Raw genomic sequence first — 20,053 nt, 5'->3', positions numbered from 1 at the left:
ATTTTTTTTTCGACGTTTATTTATTTCTGGGACAGAGAGAGACAGAGCATGAACGGGGGAGGGGCAGAGAGAGAGGGAGACACAGAATCGGAAACAGGCTCCAGGCTCTGAGCCATCAGCCCAGAGCCCGACGCGGGGTTCGAACTCACAGACCGCGAGATCGTGACCTGGCTGAAGTCGGACGCTTAACCGACTGTGCCACCCAGGCGCCCCTTGCAGACACATTTTTAAAACAGGCATTTCAGTAAATTAGTGGGTAACATATTCACGGTGAATTGTTAAAATGCTGTTAAGGAAATTTGGAGTCATTTCTAGCCACCAGAGGATGGACAGCATGGGCCAAAACACCTGCCTCACCTTTATAATTAGGTACCACATACTCCGCTGAACGCGGCACGTCTTGGTGTGAGATGGGAGATTTTACGATTTTAAAGTTTCCTTGGCTGCAAATTCTGAAATGTGAGAGACTCTCATCACATTTTATTTGTGTTTGTACGGAAATTGGCACATTTTTGCTCTGTATGCAAGTGTACATATGCCACAAACATTTAGAAACTCATAGTAGCCCCCATGAAAAGCTGACTTGGAACAGAGCAGACTCACGACTCCACTGTAAACATTTGTCTACAAACCATCCATTTGTTCCCAGTTTGAGAAGTAGTCACAGAATTGTTCTCCTGGCATTTTTTTTTTTTTTTTTGATCTAAATGTCGGCTTATAAAGCCCAGTGCAGCAAATGAACTTAGATTTCTGAAAGTCAGAAACTCCACATTACAAAAAAGCATTCTTTTATTTGGATCTTTTTTCATAGTCTATATAATGCTGGACGTAAGAACTTTGTCTTAGGTGCTTAAAGGCATTGATATTTGCAGGGAAAAGTCACCTAACCAGCTCTGAAGAATTATTAAAGTGACAGAGTCAGCCAAAACCAGAGAAAGGAAGGCCATCAGGAAGAGACTGAATTCAGTCCTCCGGTGTTTACTATTAGGTTGCAAACTACAAACCAGCAGCGTCCCACAGGAATAGAATATTGTGACCCTCATATGTGAGCTGCGTATAGAATTAAAATTTCCTTTAATGCAAGCCACATTTTAAAAAAGGAAAAAAAGGGGCACCTGAGTGGTTCAGTCAGTTAGCGTCCGACTTTGGCTCAGGTCATGATCTCACTGCTCCTGAGTTGGAGTCCAGTGATGGGCCCTGTGCCGACAGCTAAGAGCCTGAAGCGTGCTTGGAATTTTGTGTTTCCCTTTCTCTCTGCCCTCCCCTGCTAATGCTCTCTCTCTCTCAAAAATAAATAAACATTAAAAAAAATAAAGAACAAATGGGAAATTAATTTTAATATTTTCTTTACCTAATATATCCAAACTATCATTTTAACATGTAACTAACATACAAAATCATTAACAAGATATTTTGCATTATTTTTTCTACATGATCTTCAAAATCCGCTGTGCATTTTACACAGTCAAGACATCTCCATTCAGACTAACCATCAGTTCCAAAGGTCAACAGCCACACCGGACAGTAGCCTAGCTTTGAACCAAAAAAACACCTTGCTTTGGTATTTTTTAAAGGACAAATTGCCAAACGGAGGCATTATTCAGAGAGCGCTCTATTAGAGCAAAACCGAGAGCAAATCAGTAACTTGAAATAAACGCGTACTTTCCCACTGTGGCGAGCATTGGGACTTTTCTGATATTTCTTGAGTTGGGGCTGAGCCTCTCAGCAAACCTCTCAGTGTGAAACTGAAATAAACAGGCCTGCCGTGTGTTGCCGCGTATCCTTGACTCACAGCAAAGAGGCCTGTGGCGTTTTCCCAGAAAAACAAAAACAAAAACCTTTTATCCTAATGTTGTAAAAAAAAAAACTTGAAGGGGATGTTGGGGGGTAACTTACAATGTTTACTCCTTGGAGGCATTCATTCTATTTACAGCAGGTGCCCCAGGAAGGATGCGGAACACATCTTTTGCAAAAGTTGATCTGTATCCTGGGTTGTGTGTCTGCCAGCCTGCCTTCCCCCAGGCTTGGCGTGGACCCCTGACACGGCCCGGCGCGGAGAATCCCAGGGCTGGTTTCCCGGCCTCGCGTGGGTCCCGTGGGGCGGGCGGACAGCGCGGTCCCCCTCCTGCCCTCGGGCGCTGGCAGCTTCGCGGCTCAGGGCGGACGGACTTTCCCGCCTCGCTCAGCGGTCGCCCGGCCCCCAGCCCGCGTGCCCTCCTGCCCGAGGTCAGGGCCCCCGCCCGCCGGAGCGCGCAGTCGGTCGGAGCATCCGGAGGGCAGTTCCGCGGCGTGTCCACACCCTCTCGCCCGCCGCTCCCTGCGCGCCGGGCCGGGCGCCGGGTGGCTGGGCTCGCCGCCGCCGCTCGAGGCTGGGCCCTCCCCCGCGGTGACTGCAGCGCCGAAGGTGGAAATGCGGAAGTCTGCAGCCCGGACGGACAGATGAGGCTCGCGTCCCGCTCGGCGAGCGCTGCAGCGGCTCCGCGGCGCGTCGGGCCCCCGCCGTCAGCGCCCCGCGCCCCCAGAGGCCGACGAGGCGCGCGCCAGCCATGGCCACGCTGCCGGGCGCAGAGCGGCGCGCGTTCGCGCTCAAGATCAACAGGTAAGGCGCGCCCCGCGGCGCGGTGGACTCGCGGCCGCACCGCCCCAGCCGGCCGAGAGCCGCGGGCGGCACGGCGGGGTGCACCTGAGACAGACCCCCCCCCCCCAGCCGAGCGCCCCCCGAGGCCGCCGCGGTGGGGCAGCCGAGCGCGCGACAGCCCGCTCCTTCCCGACAATCCTGGGCCACCAGCGTCCCTTCCCCGAGCGAGCTCTCTGGCCACCTCCCCAACCCCGCCTCGCCCGCGCTGCCCTCCGGGCCTCTGACAGGTGGCCGCGCGCGGGGGCGCGGGGGCGCGGGAGGGGGGGGGCGGTGAAGGACGCGGGGTTAGCCCTTCGGGGGGCTCGACGCCCACTTCCTCGTCAACTGCGCCTTCCTTTGAGCCTGCGGTGAGACGGGGCAAGAGGAGAGGCGGTTGAAAGGAGAGTTTTGCCTCTGGGGGCAGCTGCTTTGGGGCTTTGGTTGTTCTGAGCAGGGCGCTTTGCCCTGTGCTTTTACTTTTCCCTAAGAAGTTTGGCTCCTGTGGACATCGCTATTTTTATTCCCTGGTCCGAAGGAGCCTTGAAGTGGAAAAAGTGATTTTTTTAATTCTCCGTTTAAATAAACAGAGAGGAATGGCCTGTGGCTGATATTTTTACATTTATAGCGCTCGGGCAAAGAACTAAGGACAAGGAATCCAACTCACCGTACAATTCCTGGCCAAAATGGCACAAACTACATGCGAGCACATTTACTGCTCAAAGTTCTCACCGGAGGTGCTCTAACTGCCCTTTTTCCTCCCCGGAAAACTGCTGACAAGTAGTTGGGGCCATGTTCGTCTTGCCCTGAGAAATCTAGACCGTCTGGTTCAAAGATAACGCGAAACTGGTCCTGAAGGGTCAGCTCATTATTCCCCTGCCCTCCCTGCCGCTGGGACTTGTTATTCTTCTCTCGGCCCAGCCGGTGAAAGGGTGGTTCCACAGGACATTTTTTTGTGCCCATAGTGTGTCAAGAGGTGGAACAGCAAGGAATGAAAAGTACGGAATAATCTGGCGGTAAGGACTTCTAGAGGGTCACCGGGCTTCCTTGCGATTTTGTTTCTACCTGCTGGAGGGCTGAGGGCAAGTCCTTTCTCTTACCTTAGTATTTCTTCACCTTTAACACAAATTTAATTGTGAATATGTACTGTAGATTAATGTTGGAGGCCAAAAGGTACTAGTTGAAAGGCATGAAGTAGATCAGGGATCTCCCCGTGGGATTTTTTTTTTTTTTTTCTTTTGGATTAGGTTTCATGACTGTTGCAAGCCAGAAAGAGCAGTTGATTCATTTGGAGAATTTGGGAATCCAGCTGAAGTTAGCAATGAAGGTACCGCTTAGCCACGACGGTCCCTCCCTCCCTGTGAATATTAGGTCAGGAAAATTGTGACTGGGACAGAAAGATGTTCGAAACTGTGGGGTGTGGAGGAGTTAATTCCGGGGGGGGGGGGCAGCGGCAGGACCTGTGCTCATCCTAAAAGCGCTCTTGAAAGCAGCAGCGGGGTTGGTGTGGCCCCGCTGGAATCACACGTGCTTGCAGATCGGCTCGCTGCTATAAACCCTGTGACAGTGGGCATGTCGTTTAACCTCCCTAAGCTTTGGTTTCTTTCTGTGTCAAGGGGGATAATCACGATACCTACTTTTTACGACCATTGGGAAGACTGAGTGAAATAATGGGGGCAGAGTGCTCGTAGGGCCTGGCTGAGGGCGTATGTTACGCAGTGGCTGTCCTCATGTCATTGCCATCAGCTCCCATCTTTGTCACCATTGTCTCCGTTGTCACCTTTGAGAGACTAAGGAAGAGGGGGCAGGAAAGAGATCTGGAGTTGGAGAACTTCCAGCACAGGGACCACTTTGGGCTGGGTGTGACCATGCCAGTGGCCGGCTAAAGCCGCTTGGGGCGGATGGCCTTGCCCGTATGTCTTCTGTCCCCGTGCTGAGATCACCAGACATGCTCAGTGGAACAGAATGTGCGATGCACTCTGAACAAGAAGTGCCTCACTCAAGTTAAAGTAGAAAAGGTTCCCTAATCCTTGGGTAAGAATAAGGATTGGATATTCCTATTCAGGAGGGTTGTTTTCTCTTCTGAGGCATTTGTGTATTGGGCAGAAGAGTTATAGTTACTGCTTAAAGGAGTTCATTAATAAGGACATATGTGGTATTAATATCATATTAAAACATATTAAAACTCACCTTTAGTTGATCGCTTACTGTGTCGCAGAAATTGTGATATGCTTGAGGGATTATATCATTAAATCCTCACAGAAATCTTAGGAGACTCACATGAAATCTCATATGGAAGGAAAATGAAGCCTGGAGATGTAGTTTGCACAAGGCCATACAATTTCAAGGCCAAGAACAGAGCTGGGATTATAAACTACTCTAAAGATTGTACTCTTTTTTTTTTTTAATTTTTTTTTAATGTTGTATTTTATTTCTGAGAGACAGAGACAGCATGAGTGGGGGAGGAGCAGAGAGAGAGGGAGACACGGAATCCGAAGCAGGCTCCAGGCTCCAAGCTGTCAGCACAGAGCCCTACGCGGGGCTCGAACCCACAAACTGTGAGATCATGACCTGAGCCAAAGTTAGACGCCTAACCGACTGAGCCACCCAGGCGTCCCAAGACTGTATTCTTAATTGGGCATGTACCATTTTGATGCCTGAGTCTTAATAATTTCCTTTAAAAGCAAGCAAGGAATTACCTGCTTTCTAAAAAAAATGGCATTTCAGTAGTAGCATTGGCGACCTTTTCTGTATTCTGATTAGTGTTTAAACCACTCAGGTGACATTTTGTAATTTTGAAGTTGGAAAAGAAAATGTTTTCCCTTGTGTGCCTACCCACTATTTTTTAAAATAGATCAACTTGGAGGTGCCTGGGTGGCCCAGTCAGTTTTGTGTCCAGCTCTTGATTTCACCTCAGGTCACGATCTCACGGCCCATGGGATTGAACCCTGAATCAAGCTCTGTTCTGACAGCGTGGAGCTTGCTTTTGATTCTCTCTCTCTCTCTCTCTCTCTCTCTCTCTCTCTCTCTCCCTCTCCCTCTCCCTCTCCCTCTCTTTCTCTCTTTATTTCTGCCCCTCCCCCCCTCTGTCTCTCTCTCAAAAAAAGATAAAAAGATTAAAAAATAAAATAGATCAACTTACAAAAGTAAGATGCTGTTGAAATATGGCCATCAGTATATGAAGCATGGGTTCCTGTTTTTTCCCCTTTCTACTCATAAAGATACAAACTATCCCTTGAAAATGTTTGTGGGGTAATTGGAAATATTCAAATCTGATATATTAAAATTTGTAAGGAGCTCAGTTCTACACACTGACCTCGAGAAGGAGTAAGCAGGCCAACCGACAGTAGGAGAAGAATGTTCTCCACCCTTCCCAAATTCTGTGGCTTCTCGCAAGCACCGTCGCCCAGTTTAGGGGCAGGGCTAAAGCGAAACAGGAACCTTGGAATGCCCACCACTGCCCACCCCTCACGATTGCCCCACCTCTTCCGTACTCTGATGAAGCCTAAATTCCCATATGTTGGAAAGCCACATGCTGGAGGAGTCCTATCCTATAGGGCTCTTTGTTTTGTTCTGAGCTCAAAGTATAATTGTGTGATGTCATCGTATGACTTGTTACGGTTAAACGTTTCTCTAGAGCGCACCTCTCAGGGAGATGTGGAGGGAAAGACCCCCCACTGAATTTTTCTTTTTTTTTAATGTTTCTTTATTTTTGAGAGAGACAGGGTGTGAGTGGGGGAGGGGCAGAGAGAGAGGGAGACACAGAATCTGAAGCAGGCTCCATCCAGGCTCTGAGCTGTCAGCACAGAGCCCGACGAGGGGCCGAAACCCACAAGTCGCGAGATCATGACCCAAGCCGGAGTCAGACGCTCAACCGACTGAGTCACCCAGGCGCCCTGGCCACTGAATTTTTCTGAGCTGGAGAAAGTAAAATTTAATTTCATGCAAGTGTCCTGTACTCGGCTTCATTTCAGTGTAACCGTCACTGACTTCCTGTGTGCAGAGGAAGACTACGGTAGTTAAGAAATTCACGATCATGTTCGGGATTTCGGACACTGCTTCTTTAAATGTCATAATACAATCCTTGTATTATCAATTACCTTTCTTTTCTTGCTGGCATTTAGTGCTTTTCTAGATTAGAAAAATTAGTAGTAATAGTTTGAAATTTCATTAAGTAAAATCTTGGTTTCTTTCAAACAACAGATAGAGAGTTTGGTCACATGTAAAAGCAAAATAAGGACTTTGCATATATAAGAGAGCGAAAAGGCACAAGGCAGAAAAAAACATAAATGATCTTGACATTCAGGTTTGAAAGGAATAAATAATAGAAAATGGCTGTTGTATGGCAGCTATGGGTCTAAATCTTTGCATGTGTAACTCATTCACCCCTGAAAAGTGAAACAGTTATTATCTCCATGTGTAACATGGAGACTGAGCACAGAGAGGTCATAAAAATTGTCCAAAGTTTCAAATCGCTAATGAAGGGCAGGGCTGGAATTCAAATGCAGCTAGCCTTGTTCTAGAATCCTCTAAAGTAACATTTATTGACTGCTTCCTATGTGGCAAGCATCGTGCTAAGTACTTCATATATCTTCATCGCACTGTTGTAGAAAAGGAACAAAATGTTAAGCAAAACAACCATCGTGAGAATGTGATTTTGTGGAAGATAAAAACAAGGAGCTGAGAAAATAGGTGGCATTCAAGAATCCCAATACTTTTGAGCCAGAACAAGGTGAAGGTGTGGAGATCTTCCTGAGACGTATTTGCCCTTTTGTCTATGGAGATGACGCGCGTGTAGAAATATATGAATAAACATGCATCTGGAGTGAAACAGTGCCCTTCTTTAGCAGTGACGACAGAGGGGGCATGTTCGTGCTTTCCAGAATCGCTTCATTTTTCGGACATGTTCTAGACCAGTGACCTATCGACGAAGCTTCAGGCAATCCAACTCAGGATTTTGGTCTTTCACGTTCAGAATCATTTTTTTTTTTTTTTTCCCAGATTCTTGGGAAAGTTCCACTTTGACCTCAGGCATCAGGTGCAATTGAAAGAACCTTCTGCCAGGGTGAACTTTTCTTCATTTGGAGTTCTTTGAGCTCTGACAGTTCCCATGGATGTGTGGAGCTAGTATTTACTTCTACGTGGAAAATAGATGTATAGTTGCATCCTGTGGTTCCCTGTGGAAAGAGAATATAATTACATCGTGTGGTTCCCTGGGAGAAGGGGAGTGCTCAAGGGATCAGGTTTCCCATCTCACCTCCCCAGCCGGACACACTAATGATGGAATGGGGTGATGTTACAAACACCCCATCCTTCTATACTTAAAAAAAAACATTATTTATTTATTTTGAGAGAGGCACAGGGTGAGTGGGAGCAGGGCAGAGAGAGAGGGACAGAGAGAGAATCCCAAGCAGGCTCCGCGCTGCCAGGACAGAGCTCGAACTCGGCAAACTGGGAGATCGTGACCTGAGCTGAAACCAAGAGTTGGATGCTTAACCTACTGAGCCCTCAAGGCGCCCCATCTTTTCATCCTCTTTAACGAGGACCTTGCCAGGGCAGGGGTGTGACAGTCAGACTGCTTGCTGAAGAAGGCTAAGAAACAGGAGTGCTTAGCATTTTTCAATGGCAGATGATCAAGTGGTTATTCATGGTTTGCTCAATAATAAACGGCCAAGAAAACGTACTATCCCTGTACCCACAAGTGTCTAGTCTAATTTATCAGTCGCGAAGTTTCTCTAGGGTGGAGGAAAATGCGAGAGTTTATACGGTTGTAGTAAGCGTCTTCCCTCTGCTACTTGAGCTTGCACTGTAGTGGCACTGTTGGCTTATGGACAACTTGGGGACACACACAGAATAAAAACAGGCTCATATCAGGGTGCCTGGGTGGCTCAGTCTGTCAAGCGTCTGACTTCAGCTCAGGTCATCATCTCGCAGTTCGTGGGTTCGAGCCCCACGTCGGGCTCTGTGCTGACAGCTCAGAGCCTGGAAACTGCATCGGATTCTGTGTCTCCCTCTCTCTCTGCTCCTTCCCCACTCATGCGCTGTCTCTCTCCCTCTCCTTCTCTCTCTCTCTCTCTCAAAAAATGAATAAACATTTAAAAAAATTTAAAAAAACCAGACTTATATCTCTAAAAAAATATATATGAAGGCATCTGTATGCAGGGCTTTGGTGAGGTCAAACTATTTGGTAAAGTTGGCATAGGGTATAGGACTGTTATCCCGTGTCCCACCTCATTCACATCAAATGCAGGCTTAGAAAAGCAGAATTGAGGGTTGCAGAGCAGAGTCTCTCCTGACCTTTGTCCTTTTCATCCGTGTTCAACGTGAGAAATAGGAAATAAATAAGCAAAAATGCCTACCGCCCGTAAATTACAGTTATTAACATTGGCATGCATATCCTTTCATTTTTACAAAAGTAAGATCTTATCACACGTGCTTCTCCGGGGTTGGTTTTTAAAATTTTAAAATATTATGAAAACCCTCTCCATGTCAGTCAGTGTCGATCTACATTATAATTTACACAACACTGTTTAAAATCGCCTCGATTTCATCCACAGTGATTTATTGAATTCATATTCTATTATTGTGCCTCAAGATCGTTTCCAGTTGTTCACGGAAACATACAGAGGTTGATGGAATGTCTTATATGTACATCTCTACGTGTTAGTGCAAAACTACCTTAAAAACTTCTAGGAGTGGAATTGCTTGGTCCAAGGAAAGAAACATTTTTCAAGCTTTTGATGCTCATGGCCAGATTGTCTCCCAGAAAAGTTATACCTATTTATGCTCCCACCAGTCGCCCTAAGAGTGATCGTTTCTTCGCATCCACACCCCTGCTGGTTTCTATCATTTTTGAAAAATCTTTATTCCCAAGCTTGACCCCTTCTCTTAAATGTCTCTTCCCTCTTCCTGTTTAGCTTCTCTTCCAGATCCCTGCATGACCTCTGAAGTCATGCTTTAGGGATTAAAACAGTCATACGTTTCTCCTCTTTCCTTTGCCTAATATACAGCTAAAGGTGGTGGTAACTTCTGTCTTCTATACTTTCTGTCTTTGTTCATTGAATAGGTGGGTTACTGATAAAGGCAGAATGTTCTAACAACTTAGTTCTTTCTTATCTTTTAGACAGTAGCTGCCACGCTTGCACTCGGTTTTTACTTTGACGATCTAATCGAATCTATCCATCCTTAGCTGAAACTTTAGTTCTTTTAGGAATCAGAATCTCTGTCCATCATGAAACAAGATTCCAGATGACGTAATTCTCGGTGTTTTCCTCTTTGATCCGATTATAGAGAGACTGGACTTCTCTCATACTTTTTTGAGTTCCTCTTGCTCTAGGATTGGCTTTGGGTTTACACAACCTGTTTACACAACCTCAAGAGGCTTCACGAGAGCTCTTATCATTCAAAGGGTATAATTTATTGTTCTTCCCATGTGAAAGGCCAAAGATAAAAATAGCAGACAGGTTACTTAATGATATTCAGGCTAAAGACTAGATTAAGGAATGTAGAACTTCAAAGTAATCACCTTCTTTCTCCTATTTCTTAACTTTCTGGTGTGTGGTTAATGCAGTGGGTTTGCAAATTCTAGGCTCCTAAGTTTTAAGAGTATATTCGTTAATTCACTCCAGCTACGGAGGGTAACTCTGTTCCGAGCACTGCACTAGACCCTGGAAATGCAAAGACAGCAAGCCATGCCCTGGATTTTCAGGAGCAAGGACGTTAACCCAACATTGTGCACTGGAAAAGGTCGGAGCCCTCTGCTTTGCTTCCTAGCCCTGCCTTTTGGGGCCTTGTGCCTTCAGAGTGGTCATCTTTGGCGTCACGCTGCTTATTCTAAGGATAGTTGCCGTATCCAGAGCATTTTAGGAGATCCTTTTAGAACTGCTCTAAGAGAATGGAGTGTACTTATTAAAAAAAAAAAAAAAAAAAAAAGCTCAGGGGCACCTGGGTGGCTCAGTCAGTGAAGCGTCCGACTTCAGCTCAAGTCATGATCTCGCCGTTTGTGAGTTCGAGCTCCGTGTCGGGGTCTGTGCTGACAACTCGGAGCCTGGAGCCTAGAACCTGTTTCCGATTCTGTCTCCCTCTCTCTCTGCCCCTCCCCTGCTCATGCTCTGTCTCTGTCTCTCAAAAATAAATACACGTTAAGAAAACAATTGGCCCAGTGGTGTGAAATCTTTTTCCCTTAAGGGACAATCTGCTTTTTCTCTTACTTGGAAAGTTTCAAAAACATAGAAAATACAGGGAGATGATAATGTGGCAGGTTCCTGAGGGCCTGTTGGCCAGAATTAATACATGTTAACACGTGGTCACTTTTGTCTTAGATATTTTTTGAGTGAAAAACAGGAACATTAAAGATAAATTTGAAGTCTCCCTTATTCTTCTCTCCCATCCTGTTGTCTTTCTTCCTCTGTCAGAGTCCAGCACTATCACCAAGATGTGTTTTTATTCATTTTGTGATGTTTGTTTATTTATTTTGAGGGGGGGGGAGACAGAGAGAGAGAATCCCAAGCAGGTTTAGCCCATCAGCACAGAGCCCAACATGGGGCTCGATCCCACGAACCGTGAGATCACGACCTGAGCCGAAATCAAGAGCTGAATGCTTAACCGCCTGAGTCACCCACGCGCCCCTGCAAGTTGTACTTTGTGTGTGTGTGTGTGTGTGTGTGTGTGTGTGTACACATATCCATAAACAATATTCTGTATGGTTTCCGGAATGAGCCAAAGTTATTAGCATGTAATCAAGCCTGTTACATTAGGTAGTACCAGTCCGAATTAATGGAAAGATGTGACCGTCAAATATTGGAAGCCGGGAGTTTATTTGCGTCCTCAAGTAGCTCCGAGAGCTGTTGCAAAGAGGAACTACTGATTCAGGAAGACAGTTCTATCAGAATCAATTACACGGCACTTGTGTAAAATTGTGCAAAACAGCAGGTATCTTGACGTGTACCTTCTGGTAATGTTTCTTTTGTCAGTCACTCCTTACGTTGTCACCTCAGTCGTTTCCTGGAAAAGCTAAGAAATTAAAGAAAAAAAAAAGTGTTTTTGTTTTTTTTTTTTTTTGTTTGTTTGTTTTTGGTGTGACCCCTGAGTGGCTCAGTTAGTTGTCTCTGACTCTTGATTCTGGCTCAGGTCGTGACCTCAGGGCTCATGGGATCGAGCCCCATGTCAGGCTCCGTGTGGACAGCGAAGAACCTGCTTGGGATCCTCTCTCTGCCCCTCCCCCCCCCCCAAATAAATAAATACATCAATACGTACGTTTTGTTTGTTTGTTTCCATCAGATAAGTGTATCCATGCTCTGTAGTTGACCTGAGATAAGGAGTTATGTTGAGAACACGTTTATTTTTAAATAGTATGGTTTTAAAAGCACAGAATATAATTTGGGCCTCCTTGCCTGGACATCTGATTAGAGAACGCGTGTAGGCTAGCAAAAGAGGGTGGGTGGTGTTTGCTAAAAAAAGCACGTGGCTCTTTGGGCTTTGCTATGACTGACCAGTCGGGCTGGGTTCTCCCCTATCTGAACAGGGAGGCCTAGTCCCCTGGGGCACCACACCTCATAAGAGGAAAAGTGGGGAGCATGGCCACAGATAGAGGTGCCATCCCCCAACTCTCTGCTTTGCCTCGCTGTGACACGGGGCGTCCCTCTGCACACAGCAGACCCCTTCTGTGGTGGGAGTGTTCGAATTCTCTGGATGCACTTCCAGGCCACGTACTGTACAGTCAGGAGAAGTTGAACTCTCAGCGGAAGGATAACTGCCTTGGGGGCCCCGGTCATTAGGGCATCAAACTCAAGCTGCCTCGGGGTTGAGTCACCTCTCAGTGATTGACAGTAGAATGACTGTCCAGTTCCCTTATGCTAGCAGAACAACTCAGGCTCAAAGTCCACTAAAAACGTACCTTATCCTGCTGTTTAACATAAATGTTGTTTCAAGGCAGTGGTGGCCATCTGTTCTCTGCGGGAACAAGATTGTCACCTCCCTGTTGACATTCTGACTGGTTTGCTTCACCTACTGGTATCGTGCTCTTTGATTCCAATCACTGTGCTCACAATATCCCTTTAGTTTTTTAAAAAGTTTTATTTATTTCGAGAGAGAGCTAGAGCGAGCAGGGGAGGGACAGAGAGAGGAGGAGACAGAGAATCCCAAGTAGGCTCCACGCTGTCAACGCAGAGCCCGATGCAGGGCTTGAACTCACAAACCGTGAGATCATGACCTGAGCTGAGATCAAGAGTCACATGCTTAACCGACTGAGCCCCCCCACCAGTGCCCCTCATAATATCCCTCTAGAAGGGGTGGCCAGTTTACCTGTTGTAATTGTTCCCTATCCAATAACTTCATTCAACTCACGAGAATTTTTTTGATTGCCTATGACTTTCTCTAAGACATCAGGAGAGGGGAAGATACAACAACCAGTAAATGCCCCAGAATTCAGTGGAGTGAGCAGGTTGACATAAGAGAACACAGGAGATGGAGTTTGTGTGGCTGGGTGAGGGTGAGGGTGAGGGCAGGAATGTTGACAGAACTCTGGGCAGGTAGGGGAGGGGGTTCCAGCAGCCCTGGGGGGTGGGCTCAGCCAGGCCCCAGGGACAGGGGGGTGAGCGACAGATGTTTATTGGTCACTGGCATGATGAGAATAACTAGCAGTGTGCAGAATGGATGGTGTGGGGTCGGCAGGGGGAGTTCTGTGAGACGGACAAGTAGGGGACCACAGTCACCCCCTGGGAGGTGATGAGGTCTGGGATTAGGCTGAGGTCTCGAGAAGGGCGTGGAAGGGGACTGTGTGCACAGATACTTCAAGGGAATCAACTAGACTTGAGAAGCGCCTAAATATTTATTCATTTGCTCATGCGATGGACATTGATCGTAGCCTCCTATGTGCCCAGCACTGTTCTAAGGTCGACATAGAGCCACGAGCAAGACAGATAAGGTTCTTGTTCTAAAAGAAGTCATTCTCCAGCAGAAAGATAATGAAGATGTAAAGCAGGAAACAGACAAGGAGATATCAGATAAAAAGGTGCTCTGCGGAGAATGTCAAAGGGCCACATGGAGAGTGCAGATACTTCAAAAGAGTGGGCAGGAAGGCATCCCTGAGCCGGTAGATCGCTGGGAGCGGGGACCAGGCAGAGGAATTAGCAAGTGCTGTGGCTGGTGGAGCAGGGGTAAGTAAGTCTGGTGTGTCGGAAGAAAAGAAACAGCCGGTGTGTCTGGAGTAGAGTGGATGAAGGGGGAGTGGTAGAGCGGAGAAAAGAAAAGTCGGCAGCAACCAAATCCTTGCAAGCAATGGGGAAAATTTAAACGTTACTCTAAGTGTGATGGGAAGGTTTCTGGAACAGAGGCATGACTTGGGTGGAAGCAAGGAGAGCGCCCGGGAGGTAGTCAGGGTCCAGGGGACGGACGGTGGCTACACGACAAGAGAGCTGGGACTACAGTGGAGAGGGTCAGTCGGGTCTGAGGCACAGCCTGGGGACTGAGTGGGTGGGTTAGATGTAGGGGGTGGGGCAGTGGGAGAAAAGGAGAAATCACCATGTCTCTGGGGTTGAAGTCATGGGTGGATATTGATGATTTTCACAGAGATTGAAAAGATTGGGTGAGGAGCAGACTTTTAGGGTGAGTCAAGAATTTAATTGGGGGCATATTAAGTCTAATGGGCATATTAGAAATCCAAATAGAATTTCCTACTATGTAGCTTTATTTAGGAATCAGAGATTCAGGAGAGAGGTCAGTGCTGGATATTTAAATTGGCCAAGTCATTACCATGATATTTTTCAAAATGGAAGAAAAGAAAATATTGCAATTATCTTGCTGAGCTTTTGACAGCCACCAAGCTGAATGTATGGGATGAAATCGTTCTTACTGAAAAACCAGTATGTATATATCTCCCTACGGAGATAATAGATCAATACGTATGATAAGGAGGCGACCAGAAGGACATATGCCAACATGTTATCAGGGTTATGCCTGGGTAGTTGTATTATTGATGATTTTTGTTGATGGCATGTGAAGTGTGTGGATATATGTATATTTTACAAATTTTTGTAATTGTAATCTCTTTATAATATTTATAAAAGAGATACCATCCCGGTGAGAAATTATGAAAGCTTGGAATCTGAGTAAGTTTTGGGAAGATGATTTGGTACTTGTCTTGTAGAGTTTATGTTTAAGAGAATGTAGTGGAATGACTGCACATTGACCTATATTCAGCTCTCCTTCCCTGTGACGGGATTGTACTTTTCACCTTATGGGAGGTGATTTGGTGACTTCGAGGTGAAGCTTTAAGAGCCAGCCTGGCCTTTTTCCCTCTTTTGTACAACCAGAAATGTTCCAGACTGATCTGTCAGCCTGCGTCCTGCCCCATGAGGGCAAGGTCATGCTTGCTGTCTGGAGGTCTTGGTCTTTATAAAGCCACTAAGATTTTTTGGATTCTTCGTTACCACAGCATAACCAAGCCTACTCTGACTAATACAGATAACATAAAATATACAGCATTTCTATTGGGCAGCTTGAGCTATAGGCTTGGGGCTTGAATGATAGGTCGGGATGGAACATGTGAATTAGGAAGTCATCAATAAAGGTGGGAAGGTGTAGTGGGAAGAGAAAACTAATGGGTCTAGGCTCGACCCACTGCCACTCGGTACAGCGGGATATCTACAAAAGGAAACGAAGAAGAATTTGGCCCAGATATGGCAGAGGGGGTGAAAAGGGAGCGAGAAAACCCAGCTAACAAGGCAGTTAAAAAAGTCGGATGCCAAACTATGAGGACAAAGAAAGAGCCCTTGGATATGCCTTGCTGGTGGTCAGCGTAAACGTCTGACCCAGCGGTTTTAGTGGAGCTGTGGGGAAGGAAGTCAGATTTCATGGGGTTATGGGGGGAGTCAGTGCAGAGGAAATGGAGGAAGCTGGTAGAGACCACTCCTTTATAAAGCTTCTGTGAGACAGAAGAGAAGTGGGACAACGGTAACCAGAAGGTTCTAATGAAGCTTTGGCTTTTACACAGACTTTAACCCGCAATGCTGGACACAGCGTGCTCTGACCTTAGAGGGAAAGTGCATGTGTGTTTTGTTCCCAGAAAGTAAGTCTTAAATGTGGATCAAGATGCTCCAAAGACCCGGTACTGTCTCATATATCAGCAATTCTGCTTTACGCCAGCATTAAGACCCCTAACAATAAATAAAATACTCTATTTACGTATTTTTCTTCCTGGGAGATTCTGAAACTCTTCTCTGGACACTGTCCTGTATTATCTTTCAGAACTGATCGCCCTTTCCATTTTATTATCTTTAGGTTTATCTTCATGTGTCTGAAGTACAAAAAATGGTAGGAAAGGGTATCAGTACCAGTCCTAGTTTGCCATTTGACAGACCAGCTGTTGTGGATAGAATTGTGTCTCTTCCCCAAAGATTCCTAAGCCCCGGTACCTGTGAATGTCGTCTTATTTTGGAAAGAGGGTCTTTGCAGGTGTAAGTTAAGATGAGGTCTTACTGGGGGTTTTTTTTGGAATGTTTTATCTTATTTTCTGAGAGACAGAGTGCACACAGGGGAAGGGAAGTGAGAGAAGGAGACACAGCATCCGAAGCAGGCTCCAGGCTCTGAGCTGTTAGCACAGAGTCCGATGTGGGGCTCGAACCCACAAACGCAAGATCATGACCTGAGCCAAAGTCGGACGCTTAACCGACTGAGCCACTCAGGCGCCCCAAGGTCATACTGGGTCATACTGTGCCCTAAATCTTATCCCTGGCATCCTTATAACAAGAGACACAGAACCAGAGACAGACACGGAGAAGACACCACATGGCGACAGAGGCAGAGATTGGATTTAGGCCACCACAAGGTAGGAAGCACTAAGGTCTGCCAACAACCGGTGGAAGGTAGAGAGGCAAGGAAGGATTCTTCCCCAGAGCCGTCAGAGGGAGCATGGTCCTGTTGACCCCTTGATTTCGGACTCCTGGCCTCCAGAACAGCGATGGAATAAATACCATTGGGTCTGTGGTAATTTGTTACGGCAGGCTGTAGGAAACTCATCCAGTACCCCAAAGTTTATGGACTTAAAAGCAACAGCGGATTGTTATTCCTCATGATTCTGTGAGCGGGCAGTTGGGGCTGGAAGGTCTAGAATAGTCTCACGAGTTCAGGGCCACGGTGGTGCTATTCCTTCTCACAGGGTCCCTCATCTTTCAGGAGGTCTAGCTTGATCTTCCTTATGTGGTCGAGAGAACTTTCTAAGAGGAAGAGGTTGGAAGCTACTAGGATCCCTGAGCTTTAGAACGTCTATAACTTTCCTTCTACCATATTAATTGGTTAAAACAAGTCACCGGGCAAAAACTCAGCTTTATCGGGTCGGGAAATAGATTCAATCTCTCAGCGGGCAAAGCTGCAAAATATTTGGCCCCTTTAATCTGAAAGAAAGAAAGAAGGAAGGAAGGAAGGAAGGAAGGAAGGAAGGAAGGAAGGAAAGGAAAGAAAGAAGAAAGAAAGAAAGAAAGAAAGAAAGAAAGAAAGAAAGAAAGAAAGAAAGGAAGAAAGAAAGAAAGAAGAAAGAAAAAAGAAAGAAGGAAAGAAAGAAAGAAAGAAAAAAGAAAGAAAGAAAAAGAAAGAGAGAAACAGAGGAGGAGGGATATAGAGAAGAAAGAAAGAAAGGAAAGAAAGAAAGAAAGAAAGAAAGAAAAAAGAAAAAAAGAAAGAAAAAAAGAAAGAAAAAGGAAAGAAAGAAGAAAGAAAAAAAGAAAGAAGAAAGAAAGAAAGAAAAAAGAAAAAGAGGGGCGCCTGGGTGGCGCAGTCGGTTAAGCGTCCGACTTCAGCCAGGTCACGATCTCGCGGTCTGTGAGTTCGAGCCCCGCGTCGGGCTCTGGGCTGATGGCTCAGAGCCTGGAGCCTGTTTCCGATTCTGTGTCTCCCTCTCTCTCTGCCCCTCCCCCGTTCATGCTCTGTCTCTCTCTGTCCCAAAAATAAATAAACGTTGAAAAAAAAAAAAATTAAAAAAAAAAAAAAAAGAAAGAAAAAAGAAAGAGAGAGAGAAACAAAGAGGGGGAGGGATATAGAGAAGAAAGAAAGAAAGAAAAAAAAAAGAAAGAAGAAAGAGAAAGAAAGAAAGAAACTATATTGTTTTCAATGTCACGTATTGAAGCAGAAGGTCTTGTCGTTCCTTGCTCCGATCCCAATACCCATTTTACTGACAGGGAAACTGAGAACAGATTAAATGGACTCCTTCAAAGTGGCCCGTGAGTCATGCTTTGTGAAAGACTCTTTTGGCCCGTGGAAGTCAGTGAAATGTCTGGAAAAGCTAATCACCGTCCTGCCTGGGGGCAGGTGAATGAACTTAACAACTTCTTGGGTTTCTCTTCAATCCCATAATTACATCGATGGAGCCAAGATTGCAAAGTTGTCTGGTCCAGAGATGAGGCAGCCGCTTGAGGTTATGGAGACGAGGTGCTCGAAAACCCCTGGGTGTCGCTCAGAGGAGCAGGATTTGAGGCTACGTTAAGTGACGAGCAAAAGGGTCAGCGAGCTCTTTACCCTCAGAAGTTATCTTAGAAATTCAGCAGCGCTGTGGCCCAGGGTAAGTCCTGGGCTGGGAAGAATCCAAGAGAGTAGGAGAAGAGAACAGAGCAGGGAGGCAGAAAGGCCAGCCTGTCAGGAAGATAGGTGATTGGGGCTGTCTCAGAAGGATTACCCTTGTATCAGGTAGGATTGCCATTGGCTGCCGCCGGGAACAGACAACCCCACTAAACCGTGGCTTAAAAAAAATTAGGAGTTTATTTATTTTTCTTACATAGCAAGAGTTCCAGTGGTCGGCAATCCAGACGCGGTAGGATAGCCCAGGATGCCGGTGGAGGCTAGCTTCCTCGTGGCTTTGTTTTCGATCGTCCTCCGTGGGTGGCTCTCATTCTCATGGCCTTGAGATGGCTCCTGAGACTCCATGAGTTAAAGAAAACATTGAAGACAGGAAGACGAGGGAAGGCAAAAGAGCCATGTCTGCTAACGTTGCTCAGCTCGAAAGTGGTACACAACCCTTCTCACGTTACACGGTGAGGACTACTTACAAGGTCCACTGATCCGCAAGGGGGGCTGGGGAATGCGGTTCTTGTCTGGCAGCCACTGCCCAGCAACAACTCGTCCCTGTGAGTGGGGAGCATGAATCTTTGGGGGTCAGCTAGCCATGTCTGCCTCAGGGTCCCAGTCGCAAAGGAGGAGCCAGTAACAGAACGTCAGCGAACCTACAGGTTGGCCTGGTTTGCTGTGCTCTTGGCGGATAGATAAAAGCCGTGTCCGTATAGATGTGGAGAATTACTGGGGAAGCAAAGTCCAAAAGCGTATGGCCTGAAGCTCCTGAGATTCAAGGTGGGGACGCTAAGAATACAAGTCACACTTATCCTCCAAAGCAGGGTGGCTGATAGTAGAAAAAAAAAAATTACAATCTCACGGAAATCAAGACACCAGAAGCGGCCACTTGCTAGAAGCCGCACATGTGGATAAGAAGCCAAGTTGCTCAGCCATTTCCTTTTCCCCTGAGAGCAAGCATTTTGCCAGTGTTGGAGGAAAACCCAGAAGAGATATTCTGAAAGAGCGTTTGAGTGATTAAATCGGAACGAATGTTTTATTTGACAGGAAACAAGAGGTCAGCTGAGAGAAGGAAGCATTCTGAAACATTCACTCCCACTCGCGGGGTCACAGTGTGATGGTCCCACCTCCCCTCCGTGGCAGAATTTTGATGATAAGCTGAGCCACTTTGCTTCTTGTGACTGGTTTACTTTGGGTTTGAGGAGTCCTCTTGTTTTATTGGCCTTTGAATCATTTTTTTTAATGTTTATTTATTTATTTTTGAGAGAGAGGGCATGAGCAGGGGAGGGGTGGAGAGAGAGAGAGAGAGAGAGAGAGACAGAGAGATAATCCAAAGCAGGCTCTGAGCTATCAGCCAAGAGCGGCTTCGGGGCTCAGTCCCGTGAACCGTGAGATCATGACCTGAGCCAAAGTTGGATGCTTAACTGACTGAGCCACTCAGCCCCTGCCTTTGAATCCGTTTAATAATCTCTGAGACCAGTCTTCTTACTCCTGTTATCATTTGCCATAATGAAAACCTCTTAAGCCCTCACTGCAAGGAGAAAAGAGTGCGGACCTTCAAGTCAGATTTGGGGAGACAAAGTAAGTCAGATTCCTGTCCCCGTCCACGGCTTCTCAGTGGGAGCATCTTCTGCAAGTTCGTTAACTTTCCCGACTCTACATCGTTTCCATCTGTGAAACGGAGCAATACCAATGTCACTGGGTCAGATGATATAACAGCTGTGAGGATGCTATGTAAATCAAAGAGCACGACACACGTATGAAGGAACCACCGGCAAAATGGGAATACATGCCGTGTTCCTGTGATTAGGCAGTGTGTTACAGAGAGTACACCCGGCCCAGGAGCTCCCACGAGGAAGGTGCTCAGAAAGGAAAACGCAAAGTATG

General features: G+C 46.4%; 1 protein-coding gene across 5 annotated transcripts in view; it reads left to right on the top strand.

Moving 5' to 3' along the window:
- Positions 1-2,420: 2,420 nt before the first annotated feature.
- DOCK8 (dedicator of cytokinesis 8) overlaps positions 2,421-20,053 on the top strand; it is a 229,527-nt gene continuing 211,894 nt past the window's right edge. For 3 of the 5 annotated variants that reach the window (XM_045469432.1, XM_045469431.1, XM_045469438.1), the window contains exon 1: positions 3,612-3,630. Coding sequence is in view for 2 of the 5 variants with exons in the window: in XM_045469434.1 (XP_045325390.1) it covers positions 2,547-2,599 (53 nt within the window). In the remaining 3 variants the exon portion in view is untranslated. Of the gene's footprint in view, positions 2,600-3,611; positions 3,631-20,053 lie in introns of those variants that run through there. The other 2 variants (XM_045469434.1, XM_045469433.1) reach the window with 2 other exon arrangements.

This window comes from Leopardus geoffroyi, chromosome D4, assembly GCF_018350155.1.
Source record: "Leopardus geoffroyi isolate Oge1 chromosome D4, O.geoffroyi_Oge1_pat1.0, whole genome shotgun sequence".
Lineage (NCBI taxonomy): Eukaryota > Metazoa > Chordata > Mammalia > Carnivora > Felidae > Leopardus > Leopardus geoffroyi.
The sequence above is the reverse complement of the archived record's forward strand: the minus strand, read 5'-3'. Positions and strand labels throughout refer to the sequence as shown.